The 22,791-nt window shown below is 37.4% G+C and overlaps 1 protein-coding gene and 1 long non-coding RNA gene across 4 annotated transcripts; one reads left to right on the top strand and one right to left on the bottom strand.

Moving 5' to 3' along the window:
- Positions 1–11,492: 11,492 nt before the first annotated feature.
- On the bottom strand, positions 11,493–22,433 carry LOC101895968 (uncharacterized). 3 transcript variants are annotated; one of them, XM_011296190.3, is made up of 14 exons: positions 22,275–22,424; positions 22,010–22,099; positions 21,726–21,923; positions 21,258–21,665; positions 18,892–21,190; positions 18,653–18,827; positions 17,835–18,584; positions 17,698–17,729; positions 17,391–17,499; positions 15,043–17,325; positions 12,711–12,846; positions 12,409–12,641; positions 12,118–12,349; positions 11,493–12,052 (listed from the first exon to the last, which is right to left on the bottom strand). In XM_011296190.3, the coding sequence occupies exons 3-14, from the start codon at positions 21,871–21,873 to the stop codon at positions 11,922–11,924; spliced, it is 6,936 nt and encodes a 2,311-aa protein (XP_011294492.2). In that variant the 5' UTR covers positions 21,874–21,923; positions 22,010–22,099; positions 22,275–22,424; the 3' UTR covers positions 11,493–11,921. The 3 variants fall into 3 exon arrangements, with proteins under 3 accessions (XP_011294492.2, XP_005188357.2, XP_005188356.2); XM_005188300.4 differs by having other exon boundaries at positions 21,726–22,099; positions 22,389–22,433; XM_005188299.4 differs by having other exon boundaries at positions 21,726–22,099; positions 22,275–22,427.
- On the top strand, positions 12,733–13,111 carry LOC109613534 (uncharacterized). Its single transcript, XR_002195049.2, has 2 exons — positions 12,733–12,867; positions 12,952–13,111. It is a non-coding gene; the product is annotated as an uncharacterized LOC109613534 (long non-coding RNA).
- Positions 22,434–22,791: the final 358 nt, after the last annotated feature.

Raw genomic sequence — 22,791 nt, forward strand, 5'->3', positions numbered from 1 at the left:
TTTTAAAGAAAAAAATACGCCTACACGCCTACTTTTACGGCCGCTATTTCGATTTATCTAAAATCCTTATATGTGCCAAACTACTGAAGATATTGGTTTGAAAATTATTACACGCGATACTGTTGACTTCCCATCCAACCCTGCGAATTTATTTGTCTGCTGAGGAACTAACCACGCCTTATTTTTGGTCTAAATATGTCTATACATCAAAAAGAAAGTTGTGTTAGTTACTACGCTTATAACATTAGAACCGCTTATCTGATTTTAGCGATCCAAACAAATTCGGAAGTGTCTCTTGGCAAAAAGGAAAAAATCCAAAAAAAATCGCGGAAAATATGAAATACGAAATTTTTTCATTTTGACTGTTGAAATGTACAATAGTAATGTTTTATATTGCATGATTTTTCTCCATTTTGACTTACTATTATCGAATGTATATTTGTAGTGTTTTTTTTTTTTAATTCTAATATAATTTGTAGTTTTTTTGGGGAGTATAAAGCGACAACTGACAAAACTGTTATTTATAGATTTTATATAAGATAATAATCTATGAACACAAAAATCAATATTTAAATTAAATTTTAAAATCGCTAAAAAATCTCGAAAAAAGAGGCTATCTCATCGCAAAAATTCTGAAATCGGGGAAAAATCGGAAAAAAATGTTAATGGGATCGAATTTCAAAATAATTGTACATTCTATAGACAAACTTCGTAAAGACCTTTCAAAATAATTGTACATTCTATAGACAAACATCGTAAGGACCTTTATATATTTTCTGTAAAAAATCAGCGAACATGTTGAAGATTTTTTCTTTTTTCAATTTGCTTTTCTTTTTGTCAATTTTATATTATGTACGATCTTTTCAATTCCCCTTATCATATTGAACTCAATAATTTTTTTGTGAACAAAATAACGAATTATTTTCGCCATATAAAAGAAAGCTATGTCAGTTACCACGCTTATAACTCAAGAACGGCTTGACGGATTTTAAGAATTCATACAATTTCGGATGGTACGCAATACGATATTAAATGCCGATCTTTTATCGTGCTTCAGCTGGAAAATGCGAACACATTAAAAAAAACAAAATTGTGACTGCAATCAGTGAAATGCCGAATATAAGTGGTGCAAAATAGTAGAGCGAATTGGACATTTAGTATGAAATGGATTTCATCCTAAACTTTTAAGATACCTTAAATCGCTCTTGCAGGTCATGATATGGGTCATAACCCCCGGATGAGGGTACAATCCGATTTCAAACATATTTTACGTTTTAAGCATATTTTTTATACTAATTTCGGTAAATGTTGTTAATATAACCATCATATGATTTAAGCTATTTTCGGGGTCTTGGCCGCTTTATTAATTTTTTTTTTTTTACCCTTATTTGATTTGGCCAAATAATAGTATTTAAGATATTCTGGGGTAGAGAACCAAATTATGGATAATTGTCCACATAGGCATTTATTAAAGTATAGTCCCCACCCCATTAGTGTACGCCAACCAATGTGTGGTCAGAAAAGAAAATTGTGTATTCAATTGAATAAATAACACCCAAGAGAACATTGGTTGGGAACGTAGATTTGGGATGAACGTCTATATTAACCAAACTCCGAAATGTCAAACTGGGACTCATTACACATTGGACCGAACATTTGTTTAATTGTCATTGCGTTATACTATGATAAAAAAATATGGAATTTATGGGCTCTCCAAAGCACAATTTATATGACAAAAAAATTAATTCTATTCTTACGGTAATGGGTGTAAAAGAGTAATTATCTTTGGCTATTCTGAAATCATTCTGACCTAAATTAAAAGGTGGACAAAACTAAATACCTCGCATTCCAAATTACAACTCATTTGAATGAAATGAAATACCAAAAATTCAGCTGAGTTTTTATATGGATCTATTATAGCTTTTTAACACTCAAATTAAAGCCTATAGCTGAAAAATAAGATCAGAGTATTCAAAATATCTAGAATCGACGGTAGTTGAAAATCTATTATAATTTTTGTCATAAATATTTATTTATTTTTAGAAATTACTATGGAGTCATTACTTATAATAAAAATTGGCAACGCGAACCAGGCCAGCTAGTATGTCAAAGTTTGTATATATATACAAATTAAAGCCTATAGCTGAAAAATAAGATCAGACTATTCAAAATATCTAGAACCGACGGTAGTTGAACATCTATTATAATTTTTGTCATAAATATTTATTTATTTTTAGAAATTACTATGGAGTCATTACTTATAATAAAAATTGGCAACGCGAACCAGGCCAGCTAGTATGTCAAAGTTTGTATATATATATAGTTTGTATATATATACAAACTTTGACATACTAGCTGGCCTGGTTCGCGTTGCCAATTTTTATTATAAGTAATGACTCCATAGTAATTTCTAAAAATAAATAAATATTTATGACAAAAATTATAATAGATGTTCAACTACCGTCGGTTCTAGATATTTTGAATAGTCTGATCTTATTTTTCAGCTATAGGCTTTAATTTGAGTGTTCATTAGAACTCATGTATGAACAAAATTAAACCTCTTTGTGACGGCTAAATCTTCAGAGACATATAGAACATAATTTTGAAAAGAAGTGTTGAACTTTCTTTCACTTTTTTTGTTATTTATTGCATTTGTTGGCAGAAGTTCTGACATTACAATCCATACAGGTAGGCACATTTGTCTACATAATACCATGGGTGCGTCGCATAAACGCATATAAATGCGTGGCCTACTGTACATTGATATATTGGCTATTGCCATGTTTACGTTACAACTTTTTGTAGGGTTAACCTACTTTGAGAGGATTTATTTGAAGTATAAGTAATGGATATGACAGGCAGTCTGGCCAAATTTGAAAAACACAAACAGCTGGATTCTTGTAACTTCAAAATTACTGATAACAAATACAACGTGTTGTGTTTTACAATATTTCACAATTTTTCAATTAAAGAGAAAGACTATATAAAACCAGTAGCAAACGCTATGGTAATGCATGGCCGACCATGTGATACCCTACAACACTACAATATGTTGGAGGCCCCACTTTGGAAGATTCCGTTTTTGAAATTATGTCATAGACCACTGCCCACATGTTACCCTTACCTTTTACACAGGGGACATTTGCCCAAAATTTACGCACTCCGCGGTGTGTTAGGTGTTGAAAACAATTTCACACGAAAGTTTTGGTCCATTTTACAACCCCTAACCCAACTCATGCAAAATTATGTGTCGATTGGTTTGCAAGTGTAGAGCGACTTTTTTGTCCATTTGAACCCTTAAATGTACATTTTCGAAAATAATAGGGTTTAATTATAACCCTAGCCCTACCCCCATGCAAAATTTCGTGTGGATCGAACAATTCAAAATTGATAGTCACATTGAAAAAAATCGCATGCATAAAAATATGACAAAGATTGAAAAAAAAAATTAAAAAAATCACTGTTTTGTTGGCGATGTTACGCGATTTTCTTTGATTTTATTATTTTCTGGCATTCCGTATTTATGAGAATTGTGAAAATCAGTCCAGCGGCTTTTGGCTTATAAGCAGAATACCTAAAGGTGGGGGTACATAAGCAGCTTGGCATCATGGCTAGGCATATTAATGTCAAATTATAAAGGGAGACGACGGCAAAATATGCCATGCGAAAACTTCAAACTGTTAATGTACTTACACCTTAAGATCTATTTATTTTACACATATATTGTACCTAGTTTGCTATATAACCCATATTTTGGCTATCAGCATCGAAGTAATCGTCAGAAGTGACTTTTAATGTATTTGTGATTTCCGGGACTAAAAATTTATTTTACCCGCATAAAATTTATTTTACCCGCATAAATATTTCTGGGCTCCTGACCAGTCCTAAACTCTAACTCCATGAAAAATTCCGCGTCGATTGGTTCACCATTTTGGACAGTAGAGCAACAGCAAAATCAGAAACTGTTCGGTTTTTGGTCCATTTCAACCCCTACATATTTCTCCATTCGTTTGAAAGATAGCGTGATTACATGTGGACAGACACACATACAGACTGACGGACATCGTTATACGAAGACGTTGACCTACATGGCCCATTTCCAATATCAAAAGTCCTGCAGTCATAATACACATTTGAGTAAAATTTTATTATCGACATAGAATTTTATGCTGATCAAGAATATATATATATTTGTGGGGTCTAAAATGTATAGTTCGAGGTGTTACAAACGGAATGACAAACTTAATATACCCTCCCTACTATGGTGGAGGGTATAAAAAGATCGATTTTAGGCTACGGAATTCAAACCATTCCGATTGGATTTTGTGACATGTCTGATGAAAATTCATGGAGAACTAAACTTTTAATTAAATGCCATTTTCATTTTCAAAGCGGTCTTGACTGCTACAGATGCAGTGCTATATGTATTAAACTTGTTACACGTCTTGAAATATTAATGTTTTGTTTTTAATGTCTAAGTGTTCTACCATGGTAGAAGAGTTCAGGTAGTCGCATCGATACCGCTGCTGGGACAATGTACCGTCAACCCAAATTTGTAATTGAAATTTTTGAATGAAAAAATATTGAAATTTTTAAAAATTGTTGAAAATGCATGTTATAACAACCTCCGATTGGCGTCGTACGTATAAAAATCTACTTATTTTTGAAAGCGATGATGCATCTTTGACTGGTATTGTATACCCAAAGTCTGGAGCTTTAATTTAATTCAGTTTATTTCATTAAGAAAGATTGTGATGTACAAGTTACAGGAGTAAACTATGAACTAATAACTAAAGAATACGGAATTGAGAATGTTAGTGAAAATAGGGTTGTCATCTGGCAGATAAAAGTGATTTCTATATCGAGTTTACATATACAACATCTTTCCCCTCTAAGGAGACAATTGGCCCTGGGTCTCGAACCCTTGTTTATCGCCGCAATCCTTGACCCCGTTCGTCGACATTTGTAGCAGATGATGATGCGGATGATTCCGGGAATCTTAGCAATGGAGTAGATGTCGAAGAAGCTTGGATGTCCTTAACCCATGTGTTGAGACGGGTGGATTTGAAAATTGTTCGGTCTGTTCTAGCTCAATCTCTGAGTCAGTTGTCTCCACGTCCTCTTCATCTTGTTCGATTGCCGATTCTTGTTGTTCGTCGGTGACGATGCTCGAACAAGCTCCGTAGTTATTCGGACGATTCACAGAATTTTCCTTACTATTGACTGGTGTGCGACGACTGCATGTATCAATATCATTTTGATCTGTACCGCGAAGTTGATCAATATGTCTTCTATAATACTTCCCCTGGAACAGAATTTGATAGTGGACATTTTACAAACGTTTGGTCACTTTGCCTTTAAGCCATTTGCTAATGCGTGGATTTCCGACAGAAAGTACACGCTTTGATCCTTTTTCAATTCCCTGTATTAACAGCTGCTCTTCATGAACTGTTTGGCTGTTACTTTACTACTAGTTTCTTGTGGGCGCACTAGATCTACACGTGTTCGTAACTGTCGTCCTAGGAACCACTGTGCTGGGGACTGACCCGTAGTCGAATGAGGTGCATTCCTGTACTGTCTCAGGAATTCGTTTAGATTCTCCTTCAATGTCACTTTCGTTGTGCACATAGCCTTAAATGTATTCTTCACCGTTTGGACACTTCGCTCTGCTTGGCCGTTAGTTGCTGAGTGGTAGGGGGCAGTAAATTTGTGGAACTTAACACCAATTCTTTGTATAAAACTCTTGAATTCAGTCGAAGAAAAATTCGAAATTCAAAAATTAAACACCCTGACGAAACTTTGTAGTTCATTTCAGGTGATTTGTAACCAGCTTTTGACAAACACTGTCCACCTTCCAATAACTTTGTAATCTTACCAAGATGTGGATCCTTTCTCGTTTCCAGCGCAATTCGTTCAGCAGTTACCGGTAATTGATTAATTTGGCGAATCAAGAAACTGTCTTTATCGATTTGTGAATAACGTTGATCCGTTGCGTTCATGGTGCGGATCGCATAAGCAATAGGACGTTCCTATCCATTGGAAAGACGATGCGCCAGAACAGCTCCCAGTCCATTTTTACTGGCGTCCGTTTTAAGTAGAATAGGCAATGCTGGATCGTACGGGATCAGCACTTGCGGAGATATCAACAGTGCTTAATTTTGGTGTATGCCGCATTTGCATTTTTATTCCAACCTCTCAAGTTAAGTTTGTCAAGTCAAGTCAAGTTTGTTTAACTTAAATACTTTTTTAAATTACTTTAACTTGCATAATGCAGTCTCGAAAACTTTCAACAGATCATTAACATCTGTTGCAAACTCCAGAATATCGTTGAAAAAATTAAGAATATTAGGAATACCATGTATAGCCATTTCCATCGCTCTTTGCCAAATGCCTGGAATGTTGGCGACTCCATAAACTGCTCGAGTTGGACGTATCACTCCATGTGTTGGAGTATTCAGTGTCAGTACATCGGCAAATTCCTCGTTAATTACCAAGTGTGAATACGCGTCAGTAATATCCAAATGGGCAAACACCGTTGAGCCCTTCAACCTGTTGAAAATATCCTCCGCTTTTGGAATTGGGTGTTCGTCTATTACAATTTGCGGATTTACCTCCATTCTTCTTGGTCACTACGTGTGTAGTAAATGCCCATTCTGAATACTCTACTCTTTCGTAAAATTCTGCCGCAATCTTAGCATCTATTTCTTTGGCATACGCATCCCGTAATGCGAATGGGATTTCTCGGGGTCTTGCAAATGTTGGCGTAGTATCTGGCTATCTTCTCTCCTGACGCTGCTGACAACTCCGTCCCCGTTGATGCTTCTATTGGGTCTTGGACCAATACGGCAAAATTTATTTCTCGAACAAAATGTGCGATCCACTCACGAACACATGTGTCAAAATCGCCGTCAATTACGTATAAGTTCAGCCTACGACAGCCCAAAGACACATTCACCACAGTACGTCCTATGCACGTAATCTTGAGCCCCGTATAACTTGAAAATCTCCGTTCCGCTTTCTTTAACACTGGTGACTGCTTTATGTTCTTTAAATTCTCCAAACTAATAATAGTGCAAGGAGCACCCGTATTCAGTTCCATATCCACTTTTTGGCCATCTATCTTCGTTGTGACCATTTTCCGATCGAATGACCCTTTTGTTCTGACTGTTGCAATCATCTGACAACAGCGACTCCTCTATCTGCTTTGTATTTGACTTGCACACTTTACTTTTGTGGCCTACCTTGCCGCATGAAAAACACTTTGCGTTCTTGAATTTACAATTCTTCAACTCTGTCGTGTCATTCGACTTCTGCTTCACACCATTTTTCGTCTTGACAGGTATAAATCCCAATTTGCATGTCGGTTCTGTAGTAATATTCTCAACTGTATTTACTACACCCGTTGATACTTGAGTTAACTCCTTTGCCGTGGCACACTCATACGCCTCCGCAAAACTTTTTGGTTGCTTAGTAATAATCTCGTCACAAATATCATCTGCTCAGTCAGCATCAAGCGCAGTGAAAAATTTGCCAACGATTCCCCTACATCTTGGCGTATCTGTCGAAATCTGAAACTTTCCGCATAAATATTTCTCCACCCGTCGATTTTCCTTTGATTTCTTCATATTTCAGTTCTTCTGGCTTCTTAGGACTAATTAGAATTTTGAGAGCCGTATTTAGCTCAGCACCCATATGTACGTGCGCATAATTACGATAGTACTCTTGAGCAATCTTGCTCAATTTCAACGTCCATCAACGACCATTGAGCCATCTGTGCTTTTGTATTCGCTTATTGCAAAGCCTAGCGATCTTGTTGTATTTATGTCTTCTGACGTCACAGACTGCAGCCGTACCAATTGCATGCGCCAAAGAAGCAAAAACTGCATTCAATTGCTCCTGGTTCATCGTGCCTGTCCACTTCTGACACCAATATTGTATACTCAAATTCTGGAGTTTTAATTTGATTCAGTTTATTTCATTAAGAAAGATTGTGATGTACAAGTTACAAGAGTCAACGATGAACTAATAACTAAAGAATACGGAATTGAGAATGTTAGTGAAAATAGGGTTGCCATCTGGCAGATAAAAATAAAAGTGATGTCAATATCGAGTTTACATATACAACACATGGGTTCTACTCGGCGTCCTTCGTTTCGAAATTTGTGAAATTACCATTACTATACGTTCTATCCGTGATCGATAATGAGACTACAATGTTTGAAAGCATATCTCATCTTATTTATCCTAAACATAACATCAGATTAACGGAGCTTGGACAGATCTTTTTATACTTTGATTAAACATAGTCATTTTTATTGTGTGGTTTGCAAAATAAACAAATCCTTATACGGCCTGAAACATTGAAAAGAACTGGTCTCAAACAATCGAACGCGAAGGATATTTCATATACAATGGGGTTTTGTCCTGATACAATAGTAGTACCGGAAAATACCACCTGCAATCTGTTGAAAGAATATATGTCTTCAAATTTCCTACAGCGTTATCTGAGGCGGATCATATGTCGTTGTCTTCAAGTGGTCCAGAAGCCTTATGGTTATAATATTTTAAAATACTTTAACGGAGTTCCTCAACCGGTTTCACTAACATTTCTAGTTTAAAATGTAACACGTTTTAAATCCCTTCACCATATTATGGTGGACATATTAACTTTGTCATTCAGTTTGTAACTCCTCGAAATGCTCATATTAAACCCTACGTCTACGTCAATTGTAGTCCTCATATCTTTTGAACGAATTGATATAGAAGGCTAAAGTTTTGTTAATATGGGCTATATAAATGGGCCCATACAACTTTGACCCAGATATTCGGTATATTGACGATTTTGGTCACATTTTGTTAAATAATTGTTTAAAATTCAACGTTAAAGGTTTGTAATGAGTTCTACCTGTGGCAGATCATTGTAAATATAATTCCACTTTTTCATATAGCCCACTTACCTCATAATGGTACCTGCCGATATTCGGTATTCTGACTGTATTGTTTTTTAACGGGAACGTTTAAGAGTCGGATACAATACTATTGTCGTATTATGAAAATTTATTTCCTACTTTTAACTCGAACGGACAACTTGAACATGCTGTCTAAGGCGAAACCTAGGATATTAAGGTAGAGTGTGACCGTTGATTTAGTGGAGGATATTTGTATTTTTCTAACATAGAAAAAATACTCAAGTCATCAACAATCTCATTGCCATCTACCGGTGATGTTTTCCTACCAAGGAGAACATCCTGTTTCATTCTCGGGACTGAACTTCTTCTTTCTCTTCGGGGACGAAGTTGGTGCATAGCGATAAGTTGAGAACTTTTTTGACATACTCAAATCCCGTTGTTTCCAGCTGTTCCAACATTACCATTGTTGTTTCGTCGGGCCTAACGCTTTGGACATCAACATTATCCATCGTAAACTCTCTTTTCTTCTCCTTGTTTTATCCTATCACCGTCTGGGTGCTTGACAAATTGGCGGTTGAATCGGTCGCTGAGGTCCTATCACTCTGTTTCCCTGGGTTCAATAGCGATTTGAAATTTACTCATATCGGTTCCAATGTTGCTAAACTACAGATAGTCTATCCCCTTTTTCCTCTTGTGATACTGCACCAACCTGTTTTCACTTCACTGACTCTGGGGTCAGTACGGTTAGAATGAATACTTTTCCACTGCGTTGCACTTGTATTCGCCGACCACACTGGTGCCGCATAGCTAACCACAGAACGACCTATCGCTTTATAAGAGGTCAACAAGGTTTCCTTATCCGCACACCAAGTGCTGCCGGCCAGCGCCTTGAGGAACTTGTTCCTACTTTTCATTTTATCGCAAATAGCTGTGGCTTTCGCGGAAGACTTGAACATGCTATCGAATGTGACCCCAAGAATTTTGGGGTAGTTGGTGGTCGGAATTATGTGCATCTCGACCTGCACATTCAGCTGTGTTCTCATCTCCGCAGTCCATGTAATAAATAGTGTGGCCGTCGATTTAGTGACGGATGTTTTCATATTCCTCGCGAGATAGTTATTCACCCTGACACATATGTCATCAACTACAGGACCCGACGCCATGATCGTACAATCATCCGCATAAGTTACGATCTCGATGCCGACTGGAGGACGCAGAATTCCGGAAAGGTAGAGGTTAAATAGTTCCGGAGATATCTCCCCACCTTGGGGAACTCCTACTCACACTACGAGTCTTGGACTTCTTATTCCGAAATTCCACGTGCGACTGGCGTCCACACATATATTTGACTATCCAACGTTTCAAACTTGGCCGGAGGGTAGTGTTCTCAACGTCCTCGAACAGCGTGGTATGGTTGACCTATCAAAGGCCTTTGATAGGTCCAGAGCCACCACTACTGTTCTGTGGCACGGCCTGTTCTGGTTGAGTCCTCGACTGATATGTGTGGATATGGCGTGCAATGCTGTTGTAGTGCTATGTAGTGGGCGGAAACCGTGTTGATGGTTAGCAAAGAGAATAGCTTCCTCTGATACTGGGGAGGAGTAAGGCCTCGAGAGTCTTTGCTACTGGCGACAAAAGCGAAATTGTCCTGTATGATTCGCCTTAGTTGGCATCCATGCCAGGCTTCAGTAGCGGGACCACCCTGCCCATTTTCCAGGCTTCGGGAACTATGTCGGTGGCTAACGACAAGTTAGATACTCAACTCCCGGCGTATCCAGTTGCTTCAACATTACCATTGATATTCCGTCCGGGCCCAACGCTTTAGATGACTTAGCGTTTCGGATGACATTCGCAACATCACCCATCGTAAACTGTGGAGGTACATCCTCGGCGGGAAGAGCTCTTATACGACGTAGTACTCTTCGCCTCGCCTATCACTCTCGGGGTGCTCGACAAATTGGCGGTTAAAACGGCCAGCGCACCTCTTCGGATCAGTCACAGTTACGTCGTTAAATGTGACTGCTGTCCTATCATCCTTTTTTCCAGGGTTCGAGAGTGACTTTAGCGTTACCCACAGTTTACTCAAATCGGTTCCAATATTGCAACATTTCAGATGGTCTAGCCACTTTTTCCGCTTATGCTCCTGTACCAACCTGTTGACTTCCACTGTCAGTTCGCTGACTCTGGGATCAGTAGGTTTGGTACGTCGGAGCTCATTCGCTAATCCCGCTGCCTCTGCTGGGAAATTTTGTCTTACTTCGGTTATTCGACCAGCAGGTATATAGCGAGCGGCTGCAGCTTTGATGATGTCCAGTGTATACATATACATGTTGTATACTGAGTTTATTCGCTAGTCCTGCTGTCTTAAGTGAGAGATTTGGTCACGAATCGGATATTAGACCAGCAGGATTGAAGCAAATGGCTGCAAATAGACAAAGACACAGCGTATAAGGCTCGCATAGAACTCTAAGAACTCTAGAACTCTGACAATACTGATTATTGGTCTACATTCCATGCATGCTTTTCAATAAGTTTTCATGGTTTTCCAGATTTGGGATAGTATACAAAAAAAATGCCCAATCATACGTTCCATCATGTGTATAGGTTTTATTTGAAATGATAAATCCAATGTGTTAAACAATTGTACAATTATCCAGTAACATAAAATATAATGATAAAAGACAGAATTCATGGAAAACTAAGTAATTCAAATGTTCAATGGCCTTGGGCGGTGAAAGCGAAATGTCCTTTAAATGTGATTTTAATTTTTAAAGCGATTTTCGACTGCTACAGGTGCAATGCAAAAATGTATTATACTTATATATTACACGTCTAGAAATATAAAAGATTTTGTTTTAATGAGAAAGAAAAACTAAGTATAAATATATAATTTGTCGACGAGTGTGCTTAAATGTAATGATCGCACTATTGGGGCTCAAATTATTTCTGTGAAGGTTGATACAATTCATGTACTTTACAGTCTGAAACTTGTAAAAACAAGTTTTTACGCATTTAGACGCCAGGAGGAGGTGGTTCATCGCATCGTCCTGCTGGTGGCTTTACATTTATGACAATGTCATCGGGAACCATACTAAGAAGCTCTGCTTCACTTAGTTTAGCGAGCCGACTTGTTGAAGAAGTACCTGTAAGGGAAAAACAAACCAAAATAATTGCATCCAATCAACTCATATTAGCCGATTAAACATACTTTTGTGTCCATAGGACGATTCGATTGGATCAGCAGGATTGTACTCATCAACTGGTTCTGGCAATGTTGATGTGATCAACGAACCAATCAAGGGCGGTGGTGGTGGTACAGCTGGGCGAACTTCTTGTGTTGGATTTGACGTTTTTATGCTAGCTAGAATTTGGGGTAAATTCGAAGGTATGGCTATGTTAGCCAATACTTTTGATTTTGGTCCCGAAGTTTTGCCATATTTCTGTAATGTTTTAAAAAATTTACAAGTTAAGATGTACAATTGAAGTGATTAATACCTACCGCAGTTTCTCCAGTTAGTAGACCTGCGATTTCCATTTCCTGTGCTGCAATTTGTCTGTTAATCTCCTCCATTTTTCGTTTCAGCTCCTCCTCAGCGGTTTGCATTTGATTGGAAGCAGCGGGCAATTTAAGAGGCAACAATTCTAAATCTTCATCGCCAGAACTGCCCCCAGGCGAATATGGTTCGTCGGCATCAGCTTTCAAACTTGATACCAAAGTAGTAGAAGGAGCAGCTATTTTTTTAAAAAGTAACAAAATTGGTTGTAATGTCATGATATTTGCTATACTCATATTTGTTTTACCCTTCTGCAATTTCGATGCGATTGGCGCCTTAATAATGGCATCAATGTCGATATCCTGCGGATTAGGCGACGGCCGGCGTTTTTTAAGCTTGGGGCTACCTGGCGGAGTATGAACATCGATATCGCGTCCCACGAACTGTAATTAGAATTTATACAAGTAATTTGAATTTGTTGTACAACTGTATATTGAATATTTATAACGCAAAGCGTTCAACAGATGATGCGACTTATTTTCTTACAGCTCCATCGAATTACCACATCATTCGAGTTTTACTACCACCATACAATTGGTGTCCACTATTTGATAAAGGAACTGTGTTGATACTTTTTATTCTGAAACCTCACATAGAGATGGGGGCCAAAAACCTACTAATAAAAGTATATTTACTATAATACAGTCAGTGAATGTATGTGGCATGGTATTTGTCTGCGTATTTTCCAGTAATATTTACCCAGTAAACTCATATGCCCTGTTCCAAAACCTGCTCGAATCTACAAATTTTGCAACTTGTTATGATATCAACAAGTTGCAAAATTTGTAGAGGAAATTCGTTTATCATAGTAAAAAAATTTACATTCCTGCAGTTCTGGGATAGAGCAATTATTCTAAATTTAACTTCTGCAAATAAAATCCACTGTCTAACTTATTCCTCATTATAATTTAAATTTTCAATAAAAATGGATCAATCCGTACAGATGTGTCAGAGAAACACGTAATAACACAGTTTAACGGCAAAGCATACTATTCGCGTTAAAATCCATTTGAACTTACTCGATTTGTTAAATGTTCTAACAAGCAATATTTCGAGCACAGATCCTGAAAGGACGGAGCTCTTAAAGATAAGGCAACGACAAAAAATATGAGATAGTTTAAATTCTGTTTGTGCAAAGAAATCTGCCGTAGACCAGCACCGAAAAGCCTCCAGTAGTAATCCACTTGGCCGAACTCGAAAATCTTATACCAAAGAAAGTTATGTGTTGCACCAATTATTTCCAAAAAAATTTGATCCACTAGTTACTGCTTTGCAAATTGAAGAAGGAAATACATCTAATAAGTGAATCAGCAAATAACGACAAACCTAAAAATTATTGACATAAGGACGCAAGATTTGTAGAGAGTAAAAACGTGTTGAAATCAAATAATGCTCAAGTTAAATTTCGGCTCATGGTAAAAGACGTCTTTTCAATGGTATTAGTACACGGTCTCCGAGGAATGCACTTGGATGTTTGAGGCCCTATCACACCAGTTACGTCGGATGTAGAAAAAAATTTGTGGTAAATATGTAAAGTAAAACAGGTAGAAACAACAGTTTAATAGAACAATATCGATGAGCATTTTTTTGGGTCTGAGGCACCAAAACATCTGTATTCCACGGCATTATACATTAAATCGTATTTCAACAACACCAGACCAAATGGGTACCGATTAGGGGAAATAAATAAGAGGAAAATTATTCTAGTCCGAGTTGTAAATCTCGATGAAAATAATTTTCCGTTCAAATCCATGGAAGACGGGATCTAAAAATCAAAATAAAATATACAGCAACCACGAGCAAGAGGGGGAAGTCGAGCAGCTTGTCATGACATTACTTAAAGAAGAACAACCTGTTGAAAATACTTCGCCTATTCTGAATGAGTAGGGTAAATGTTTAATTATTTTACTGGTTTTGAAGATATTAGTAATTAACTACCATAAAAGAGGCAAGGATTATAGCTGTAGAAAATCTGTCGTCGATGAGAGAAAATCATGTATGGGACGTAGTTCCAAGATCAAAAATGCAAAGTTGTTGAAATCCAAGATAATATTTAAAATCCATTATTATTACATAACATTGTGAGACCAAATGGGAGAAATGTTTATGGCAATACCACATGGTTTAAAGGAACAGTCTTTCAAAAAGTTATATGAACTGAAATAGTCGTCGAAATGTTGAAATGCCAAATTCAATGATTACATTGCATATATTCTATTCATCAGAACTGTTTATATACGAAAATGGAACTGAAGTTTAGAAGCTTTACAAGTCTTTATATGGATGTTTTGTTGTTAGTTGGCAACAATTTGGAGAGTATTCACAAAATAGAATGAAATATTTCAGAAAATTTTTAAAATAGAATGCGATAATCTCTTCTGATGTTCGGTGTGAACGAAGTACATATTATTGTTTAAACATCAATAGATATATAAAATTGCAATTTTTATACTAAACATTTTGTTATTAGCTTATTTTCACACCTAATATAAATTTAACTTTGAAATTATTACGCATATTTTATCTAGGAAATTCCAATACAATCCCTTAATAATAATAATAAGATTGTTGCTACTTACTTTACTTGAAGTCTCATTAATTGGCATAGCTATTGAACTATAGCGTTTCCCAACAACACGCACAATTATACCAATTAGGATATCTGGTCTATAAGGATCATCTTGAAACTCAACAGATTCACTGCACCGCAAGACGGAAGGCATTAACTTTCCGGCTGCCAAAGGATATATATAGAAATCCTTAATATACTGCGATACACTTTTTATAACACCTAAACGATTGCGTATTTCCAGATACTCATAGAGCAGTTTGTAGGCAGATGTTTCTGTTTCACTTGCTGGTAAAAGTTTAAGCAGAACAATCTCTTTGTTTGGACTCTTTTTGATCTTTGATATATAATCCCATACGGTTTCCGGGCCGATACGACCAACCACGTCCAATTCCTTCGCCAAGAGTTTTGATATATTATTACATGTACCCGATAGTGGTTGTAAACATAGGTGAAACGACGTAACATCTACCATATTTATATTGCCAGACCATAAAATTGTGTGGTTGTAACGGCTAGAATCGCCTGAGGGCGACGACGAAGTAAACCTTGTGTATGGATCATGTGGAGGAGTTGGAATCGAAACTGTACTACTTGGTTCTTGATCACTTGAATCAACATAGTTGGAGGGGGCTGGGATGTCAATTACATAGCTGTTATCGCTGCTGCTGCTTATTATAGGGGGGGCAGACAATAACGCTGTTGCAGTTTTTTTGCTTATGTCAGTTTCTTTATTTCTTTCGGTGACCAAATTAGCTGCTTCTTCAACAGTTTTAGTTGATTCCAAAATTTTATCAACCAAATTGTATTCTTCCAGAGTGTTGTGGGTTTGCTCTTGGATTTTCTTTTTTATGGTACCAGTAGCTCTTTTCTCCGTTATAACGGACTTTTTGTCGGCTGCTTGATCCCGTTCTGCGCGTTCTTTAATCTTATCTTTATCCTTCTCTCGTTTTTCATCTTTGACATCCTTCGAGCTTTTGTATCGTTTCTCACTGCGATCGCAACTACGACTGCGCGAACGACTCCGACTACGCTTTCTCGTCCGAGATTTATCGCGATATCGATCTTTGCTTTTATGACGTTTTTCACGATCTCTTTCTTTGTCGCGACTTTTTTCCCTATACCTATCCTTATCTTTTTCTCTGTCTCCTTCCCTGCCCCGTTCCTTCTCTTTACTGGCAGTACTGATATGAGCCTTAAGTCTATCATCGTCGCTTAATTTTGCATACTGTGAATGTGATTTAGAGGCAGGAAGATAATCAATCTCTGAAGTATGAGATTGCGTTTTTGATACTGCCGCTTCCTCCGAAGATTTTGTTTTATTACGGCCCGAGGCTGTGTCATCTTCTTCGGGTATAGTCAAACCGACAGTCTCAAATTCTGAAGACTTTCCTTCTATAACCTCCTCTCCTTTGTGTGTTTTTACCACATAATTCATTGCACACGATAACAAATCTAACTCTGACTTTTTGATCATTTCCAGTTGGTGCTTTGTCTCTTGTTCACGCCATTGTGCCAGTTCTTGACTTGCCATTTCATCTGGCGACATCCGTACCAATTGTTTGGGTTCAATTAGTTTTTTACATATTTTCGCGTAAAGTGTATGGTTTTTCCTGTCTTTGATATTGAACATCAGCGATCGATACTTGGCTTTATATTTTGCACCTGTGTCGCGGTTAAAATAGTTATACATCTCTAGCTCCGTCGCTTTTATAAACTCCTCCACTTCTTCTACAGACAATTTGGGCATGTCACTTATTTTGGTTGTATCATTTTCTCCAACGAAGTCTTGCGTAGAGACTACGCCTTCTTCTTGAATTCTTTGTAACAGTTGTTCCCTAAGGGTGCGACGAACTACATGGCGAATATCTTCATCGTTCCCTGTCACCTTATTACCAGCCTCGACATTAGCTGATTTTTTGTTCGGATTTGCTTGTTTATCTTTGGGTGTTTTAGAATCATCATTAGACTTCTGAACTCTATCACCTTTAATTGACACATGCTGCGGATACTTCTGCAATTGCTTAGGTGTTCCGGGCCGCGAATTAGATGATGTTGACGGCGAATGTTTTAATACTTCTTGTATGTTTTTTGTGGGCTTTGTATGCAGCGTCGGCAAAATGGGTTTATTTACATTCACGGGGGAATGTGTTTGGGGACTGTTTGATCGTGGGTCAACTTTTTGTTGGTGAGGTGTATTCGAGAACGGAAGTAATTTCAAAGGAGGCGGGGATGTAGCCATCTTTGGCACTGTCGGTGAAGAAGAATGTTGTGCACGTATTTTTTGCCGTTTCTGAAAAGTAAATTGCATACTTTAATTAGCTGAGATGAATTTTATTACAACAAAATTGACATTACTTCGATATCTAAGGCCTGGGGACTACCGGGTTGTACAACTTCAAAGGTTGGATTTTCTTGAAGCCATTTTTTCAGATTTGCAAATGTTGGTGCGTTATGTCCCGTCAATCTAAAAATAAAATAAATATGTACACATCATTTGACTCACAACTTTCTGTAAATTGTAAGGAAACTTGCACAATGTAAGAAGTGTGAAGTGGTTTCACATCTTTTTAATATTTGTTTGTAGCAATGCGATATAGTTTGAAAAAAACGCCATTAAAATATAAATAATGCAAATTAATAAATAACATAAGGATATACTTACGTTCGTCCGGATTTGCGTTCGAAAACATTTACCTGTAACGAAAATGCAAGTTATTATCATTTGTATCTAAACAAATTATGCTAAGCTATTTGCAGAGTAGAATAGCTCTAACTAAAGATACTAAAATCAGCACTTACTCTTTCCATTTTAATTTTACGATCCGGCATTGACAACTCCTCCTCAAATAGGCCTTTGGATTTTTTCTTTGTTTTGTCATCTTGAGAACTAGCGCTCAAAGCAGCCCATGCTGTCTGTGAATGTTTCCGTATGCAGTCATCGCTACAATATATCGAGTTGGAACGAGCATTTTTCTTGCAAACTATGCAAAAAGTGGGAAGTTCATTCGACATTGTTTTGGGGCTCAGAGATTCATTCGAAGAAATTGTTTTTGTTGGCGCTGTTAAAACTTTTATAGACTGGCCTGTAGACTGCGCTGGAGAAATCGTTTTGATAACTTTAATATTTTGAGTTTGACTCTGTTGTTTCCCAGCACATGATATTTGTTTTACAACAGCGAACGTTCTAACAGGGGAACTGAGATTTGATGTTGTTTTAAGGGGTTGTGTTGTTGTAACAATGATCTTCTTTTGACCTGACGTACTTCCAGGAGTTGTTTGAATGAAAAGTTTTTTCCCACTAAAGTCCTTAAGATTTATGATTTGCCCACTTTGTAGTGAAGTTTTTGGTGACTCGACAGCGGATTTTGCTGGATCGAAAGTAATTCTATTACTTTCTTGTTGTAACTTGTTAGTTACAACTGTGGCTACCGAAGAAGATGCCGCATTTATTATTGAAGTTGTGTCAACTGCCGAAGTATTTGTTACTGCCGCAGGTTGTACGGAGACAGAGTTTTCTTTTTTGAAGAGGTCCGTAATTTTCGGCTGTTTCTATAAATCAGAAGACAGTAATAACTTGAATAACATGACAATAATATTTCACGTATCGATTTATATACCTGTTCTTCAATTTTCTTTACGCATTTAGGACAAGTCCAGTCAATGCCTTTCTGTTCCATCTCCAGACCCATTGCTTTTGTAATATTTACGCAAGTTCCATGGAACCAATCTTCACAAACATCACAACATATCATAAATCTGTTGTTATGAGGCTGTCTACAAATACACCATAACCTAAAAAATCGTTTGAATATTCAGTGTTGTTCACATTTTTACAATATAATATGACTCTACTTACTTATTTGGATCGTCATCATCTTCGTCTCCGGAGTCAGATGCGCCCATATCGACTTTCGGTTTGTTTGATTTTCTGGACACATTTCGCTTTATTTTCTGTGGAGTGGTAGTAGCAGTTATATTTTCTTTTGAGCATCTTCTACGGGTGCTCGTTTCTTGAATCCTTTTATCTATAGGAGTATTAATGGGTGCTACAGATGTTGTTGTTGCTATGCTACAGCTATCCAACTTCCCATCACTTGAACTATTTGGAATCGTAACAGATACACTTGTGGGCGTTGAAGAATTTACTGTGATGGGAAGTGTAACCGGCTGAGCTTGTGCTCGTCTCTTAGCTCGGGTCGTCGGTGCCTCAATTGGAGGCAGTGTAATGACACGTCCATTTCCTCGCACAATTTGTATGGGTTCTTTGCGAGCTAGAGGAGATATTTTTATTGCCTGTTGTGCTGCACGACTTTGTTCGGGGCTAGATTGTGTTGCAGTTGAAGTGGTTGTTGTTATGTTTGAAATGCTCATTTGTATAATACTCCTAGATGAATGCGGTATATCATCTAAGAGGTTTTTATTACTACTACCCTGTTGGGAAATAGGAGCCAAAGGAGGTGGGTTCGGATTCGACATAGTGCTGGCGGCAGTTATGGGATCATTTGAGTCGCCCGATCCCAAAACATCTACTGCTTCTTGTAAAGTTTTATCATCCTTAATCAACTCGACTACCTGTTGCAATATATCATCGGGCAAATCATCATCATTACCGTCGGAACCGGCTAACAAAGAAGTGTGACTTAGGTCGATATCTGAGAGCTTAATGTTGCCTGTCTCAGACTGATTATTTAGTCTCTGATTTTCTAATTTATCACACTGACTCCGACTCTCACAATCGCCAGACCCAAGCCCTCGACCATCTTTATTAATAACAGTTATGTTAGGTGCCAAAGATGCCTCGGTACTCTCTAACATTTTCACTAATTCCGGTATGTTTTCAATAATGTTACAAGGCGCAGGAGTAAGAATTTCTTTAGACTTTCGCATTTCATCCTGAACGATGGAATTTATTAAATCAAGTTGTTTGTCATGTTCAGCTTCTAATTCCGATGAACTTTGATGCGTTTGTACAGAAATTTGTGCTGGTAATTGGTTTTTAGACGCTGCCTCTACGCCCAATTGCATAAAACCCTTTGGGTTAGTTGCTGGTTTGGGTGAGACAGATGAGGCATTTGACGTTTTGAATGAAGGCTTTACATGGGAAAACTTTGCCGTGGATGTAGGAGTTAATCTCAAATCTTGTTGTTCCAATAGTAAAGTATTTAAGTCAGTAAATCCTTTAGTTTTTGGACTGGACATAATATTTTTGTGAATAAGAATCTCTTTATGGGTTTGTGGGGAGGGCAGACTTTTTATTGCGCTGCTTGTTTTAATTGGAACCGTTTTTATATTAGTAATTTGTGTGTGTAATGTCTTACTTTCATTTTGTTTCCTTGTTGAAGGCTCAGAAGCTAATGATACCGATGTTAGCGCATCATTACTTACGTTTTTGGTAAACATACAAGCCCCCGGTGATGCTAACTTTGTTGGATTTGAACGAACCGTTATACGACTTATATCTGCTGGGGATTTTATATTTGATCTCTGCTTTTGAGTTGCAGTAGATAATGTGCCAACAGCGGGCTTACTTGCTGGTTCGGGTAGGTCCTCTTGAGCTGGAGCACGTCTTGACTTGAGCATCGTTTTCGGATTGGCGATTATGCGCTTGGCTATTTTAGCCGCTCTAATTTTTCTTCTTCTTCCTTTTGGATTATTAACATCAAAATCTAAATCGCTATCACGGTCATTGTCGGATTCATCTGATTCTTCGGGAGCCGTGCACTCGCTGTCTTCCTCTTCAGCTACAGATCCGTAATCTTTTTCATCAGTTGTTAACCGAGAATTTCTTAGATGCCCTTCTTCAATGTTTTCAGAAGACTTTGCATCCTTGTTTTCTTTAACAATTGATTTGCCTAAAGACGTGTCATATTTTTCCTTCAGAGAAGACGTTGGGCTTGATAATTTTACCGAAACATCAGTTTTCGGTATGGGCTTTCTCCGAATAAACAGCTGTTTTCCTACAGAACTTTGATTTGGATTCATAGCACATTTGCGACTGTTGGACTGTTGCTCCAATTCTAACTTGTCTGCAGCCAGTTTAGCCTTCATTTGGCTGGGAGATGTAAAAGGAGTGTAGCAATGGTCGTTCTTGATAACAAGTAACTGGAATTCAACATCTTCTTTACTTTTCCTATCAGGTCCGAGACCAGCCAGTTCTGAAATCAAAATGTAGTTAGATGATTACAAATATTGCATGGAAAATATTTAATTTTTATAACATACTCAGCGCTTCTTTTACAATCTCGCCTGCATCATCTGGGGAATAAAACTCTTCAAAGCGTAGCCCAACTATTTTTGGGCGATCCCTTTTACGTTTACGAAGAACTTTTTTCTGTTTTACAATGTTTGGTTGACGGCCCCGGCGGCGAGCAACGGGCTTGCTTTTAGATTTATGCTCATCAGAGCTTTGTATAGCATCTTCTCGGTCGGAGCTGTCACTGTCCCCAGTAATGTTGCGGTCGCCATCTGATATGTTACTCTCTTCGGCCTGGTCTGAGCTATCATTGGCGGAGTCCAAATCTTGATGTCTCGCTATTTCTTCTTGTCGTGCTTCCTCTTCCTCCTCCTCTTGCATACTAGGTGTTGGTGATGTTAATCGAATTACACTTATAGATGATATTTTCTTCTCATCTACCAGTAAAAACAGTAATACAATTTCACATCTACAAACATTAACATATGCAAACATACCTATTAAACTTTCCAAACCTTTGTCGTCGAAGCTTATGCCATTTTTTCCATATACAACAACAAGGTTCGAATCCGAGTTGCTATTATAATCTGGAACATCTTCCGTTGCAGGCAGAGGTGTTCTTTCAATAAACATAGAACTTGACATAGCGATGGGGATTCTGAGTAGCTCGACCTAATACTCGGATCAAATACCCGCTCGATGGCGTAACCCAGAGGAAAATAACCAACAATGGAAAATGAAAGCAGCTCTCACACGATCAAAGGATTGTGGTTCTTCTTACCTACAAGTGTAAAATCGGCTTGAACTTCACGATTTGTTCTTTAGTTGGAATGGAGGCCAATAATTCATTTACGAAGGCATCCTGAAGCGCCTAAAAGACAAATCGATATAATAATATACATGCAAAGGTGCAAGGTTCAGGTTCTGTCCTCCGTCCACAATGTCATGTCACAACAAACACAATCAATCAATATTTCATTAGATTATCCTTTGGTTAAATGACTCAATATTTTATACGTCAAATATAATTTAAATATTTTCTGTACTTTTTTTCTTGTGTTTAGCACAATAATTATTTATGGAATATCCGATATAGGCGCTTTTTTAGCAAAAACTTAATGTATATTTTCTTCTATTATGTTTGTAAAATTTTCACGCACATCCCGACCGACAAACGCCAAACCTGAGTACAAAGCCGCCACTTCCCGATGTCGATGGCAACTGCGTTCAGGGATGGAAATATCATATCACTTTAGTTCCCTTCTTTACCTGTCGTTTACACTAGAAAAATTTTCTTTCATCAGAGTTGTATTTTACTGCTACATACACACTGATTCGAGTATTTTCGTCATTTTTCAAAGACAACAAACACTAATAATTTTTACACAATTTAAAAAAAACAATTGTAAATTTTTACAAAAAACTAAATAAAGTAACGGAAAAACTAACAAATATTTAAGATTTTCATTAAAAATTTTAAAATTATCAAGTCGCCCACGTTACAAAACCAAATTTTAATATTTTTACAATTAATATGAGCTATTTATAAAAATTTCATTAGAA

The sequence above is a fragment of the Musca domestica genome, unplaced genomic scaffold, assembly GCF_030504385.1.
Source record: "Musca domestica strain aabys unplaced genomic scaffold, Musca_domestica.polishedcontigs.V.1.1 21, whole genome shotgun sequence".
Taxonomy (NCBI): Eukaryota; Metazoa; Arthropoda; class Insecta; order Diptera; family Muscidae; genus Musca; species Musca domestica.

Coding starts and splice junctions, on each gene's coding strand:
- LOC101895968 (XM_005188300.4), bottom strand. CDS start 21,873: ATGTCAAGTTCTATGTTTATTGAAAGAACACCTCTGCCTGCAACGGAA. Junction 17,326..17,390: donor CCCAGGCCTTAGATATCGAA/GTAATGTCAATT, acceptor TTTACTTTTCAG/AAACGGCAAAAAATACGTGC. Junction 12,350..12,408: donor TACTAACTGGAGAAACTGCG/GTAGGTATTAAT, acceptor AAAACATTACAG/AAATATGGCAAAACTTCGGG.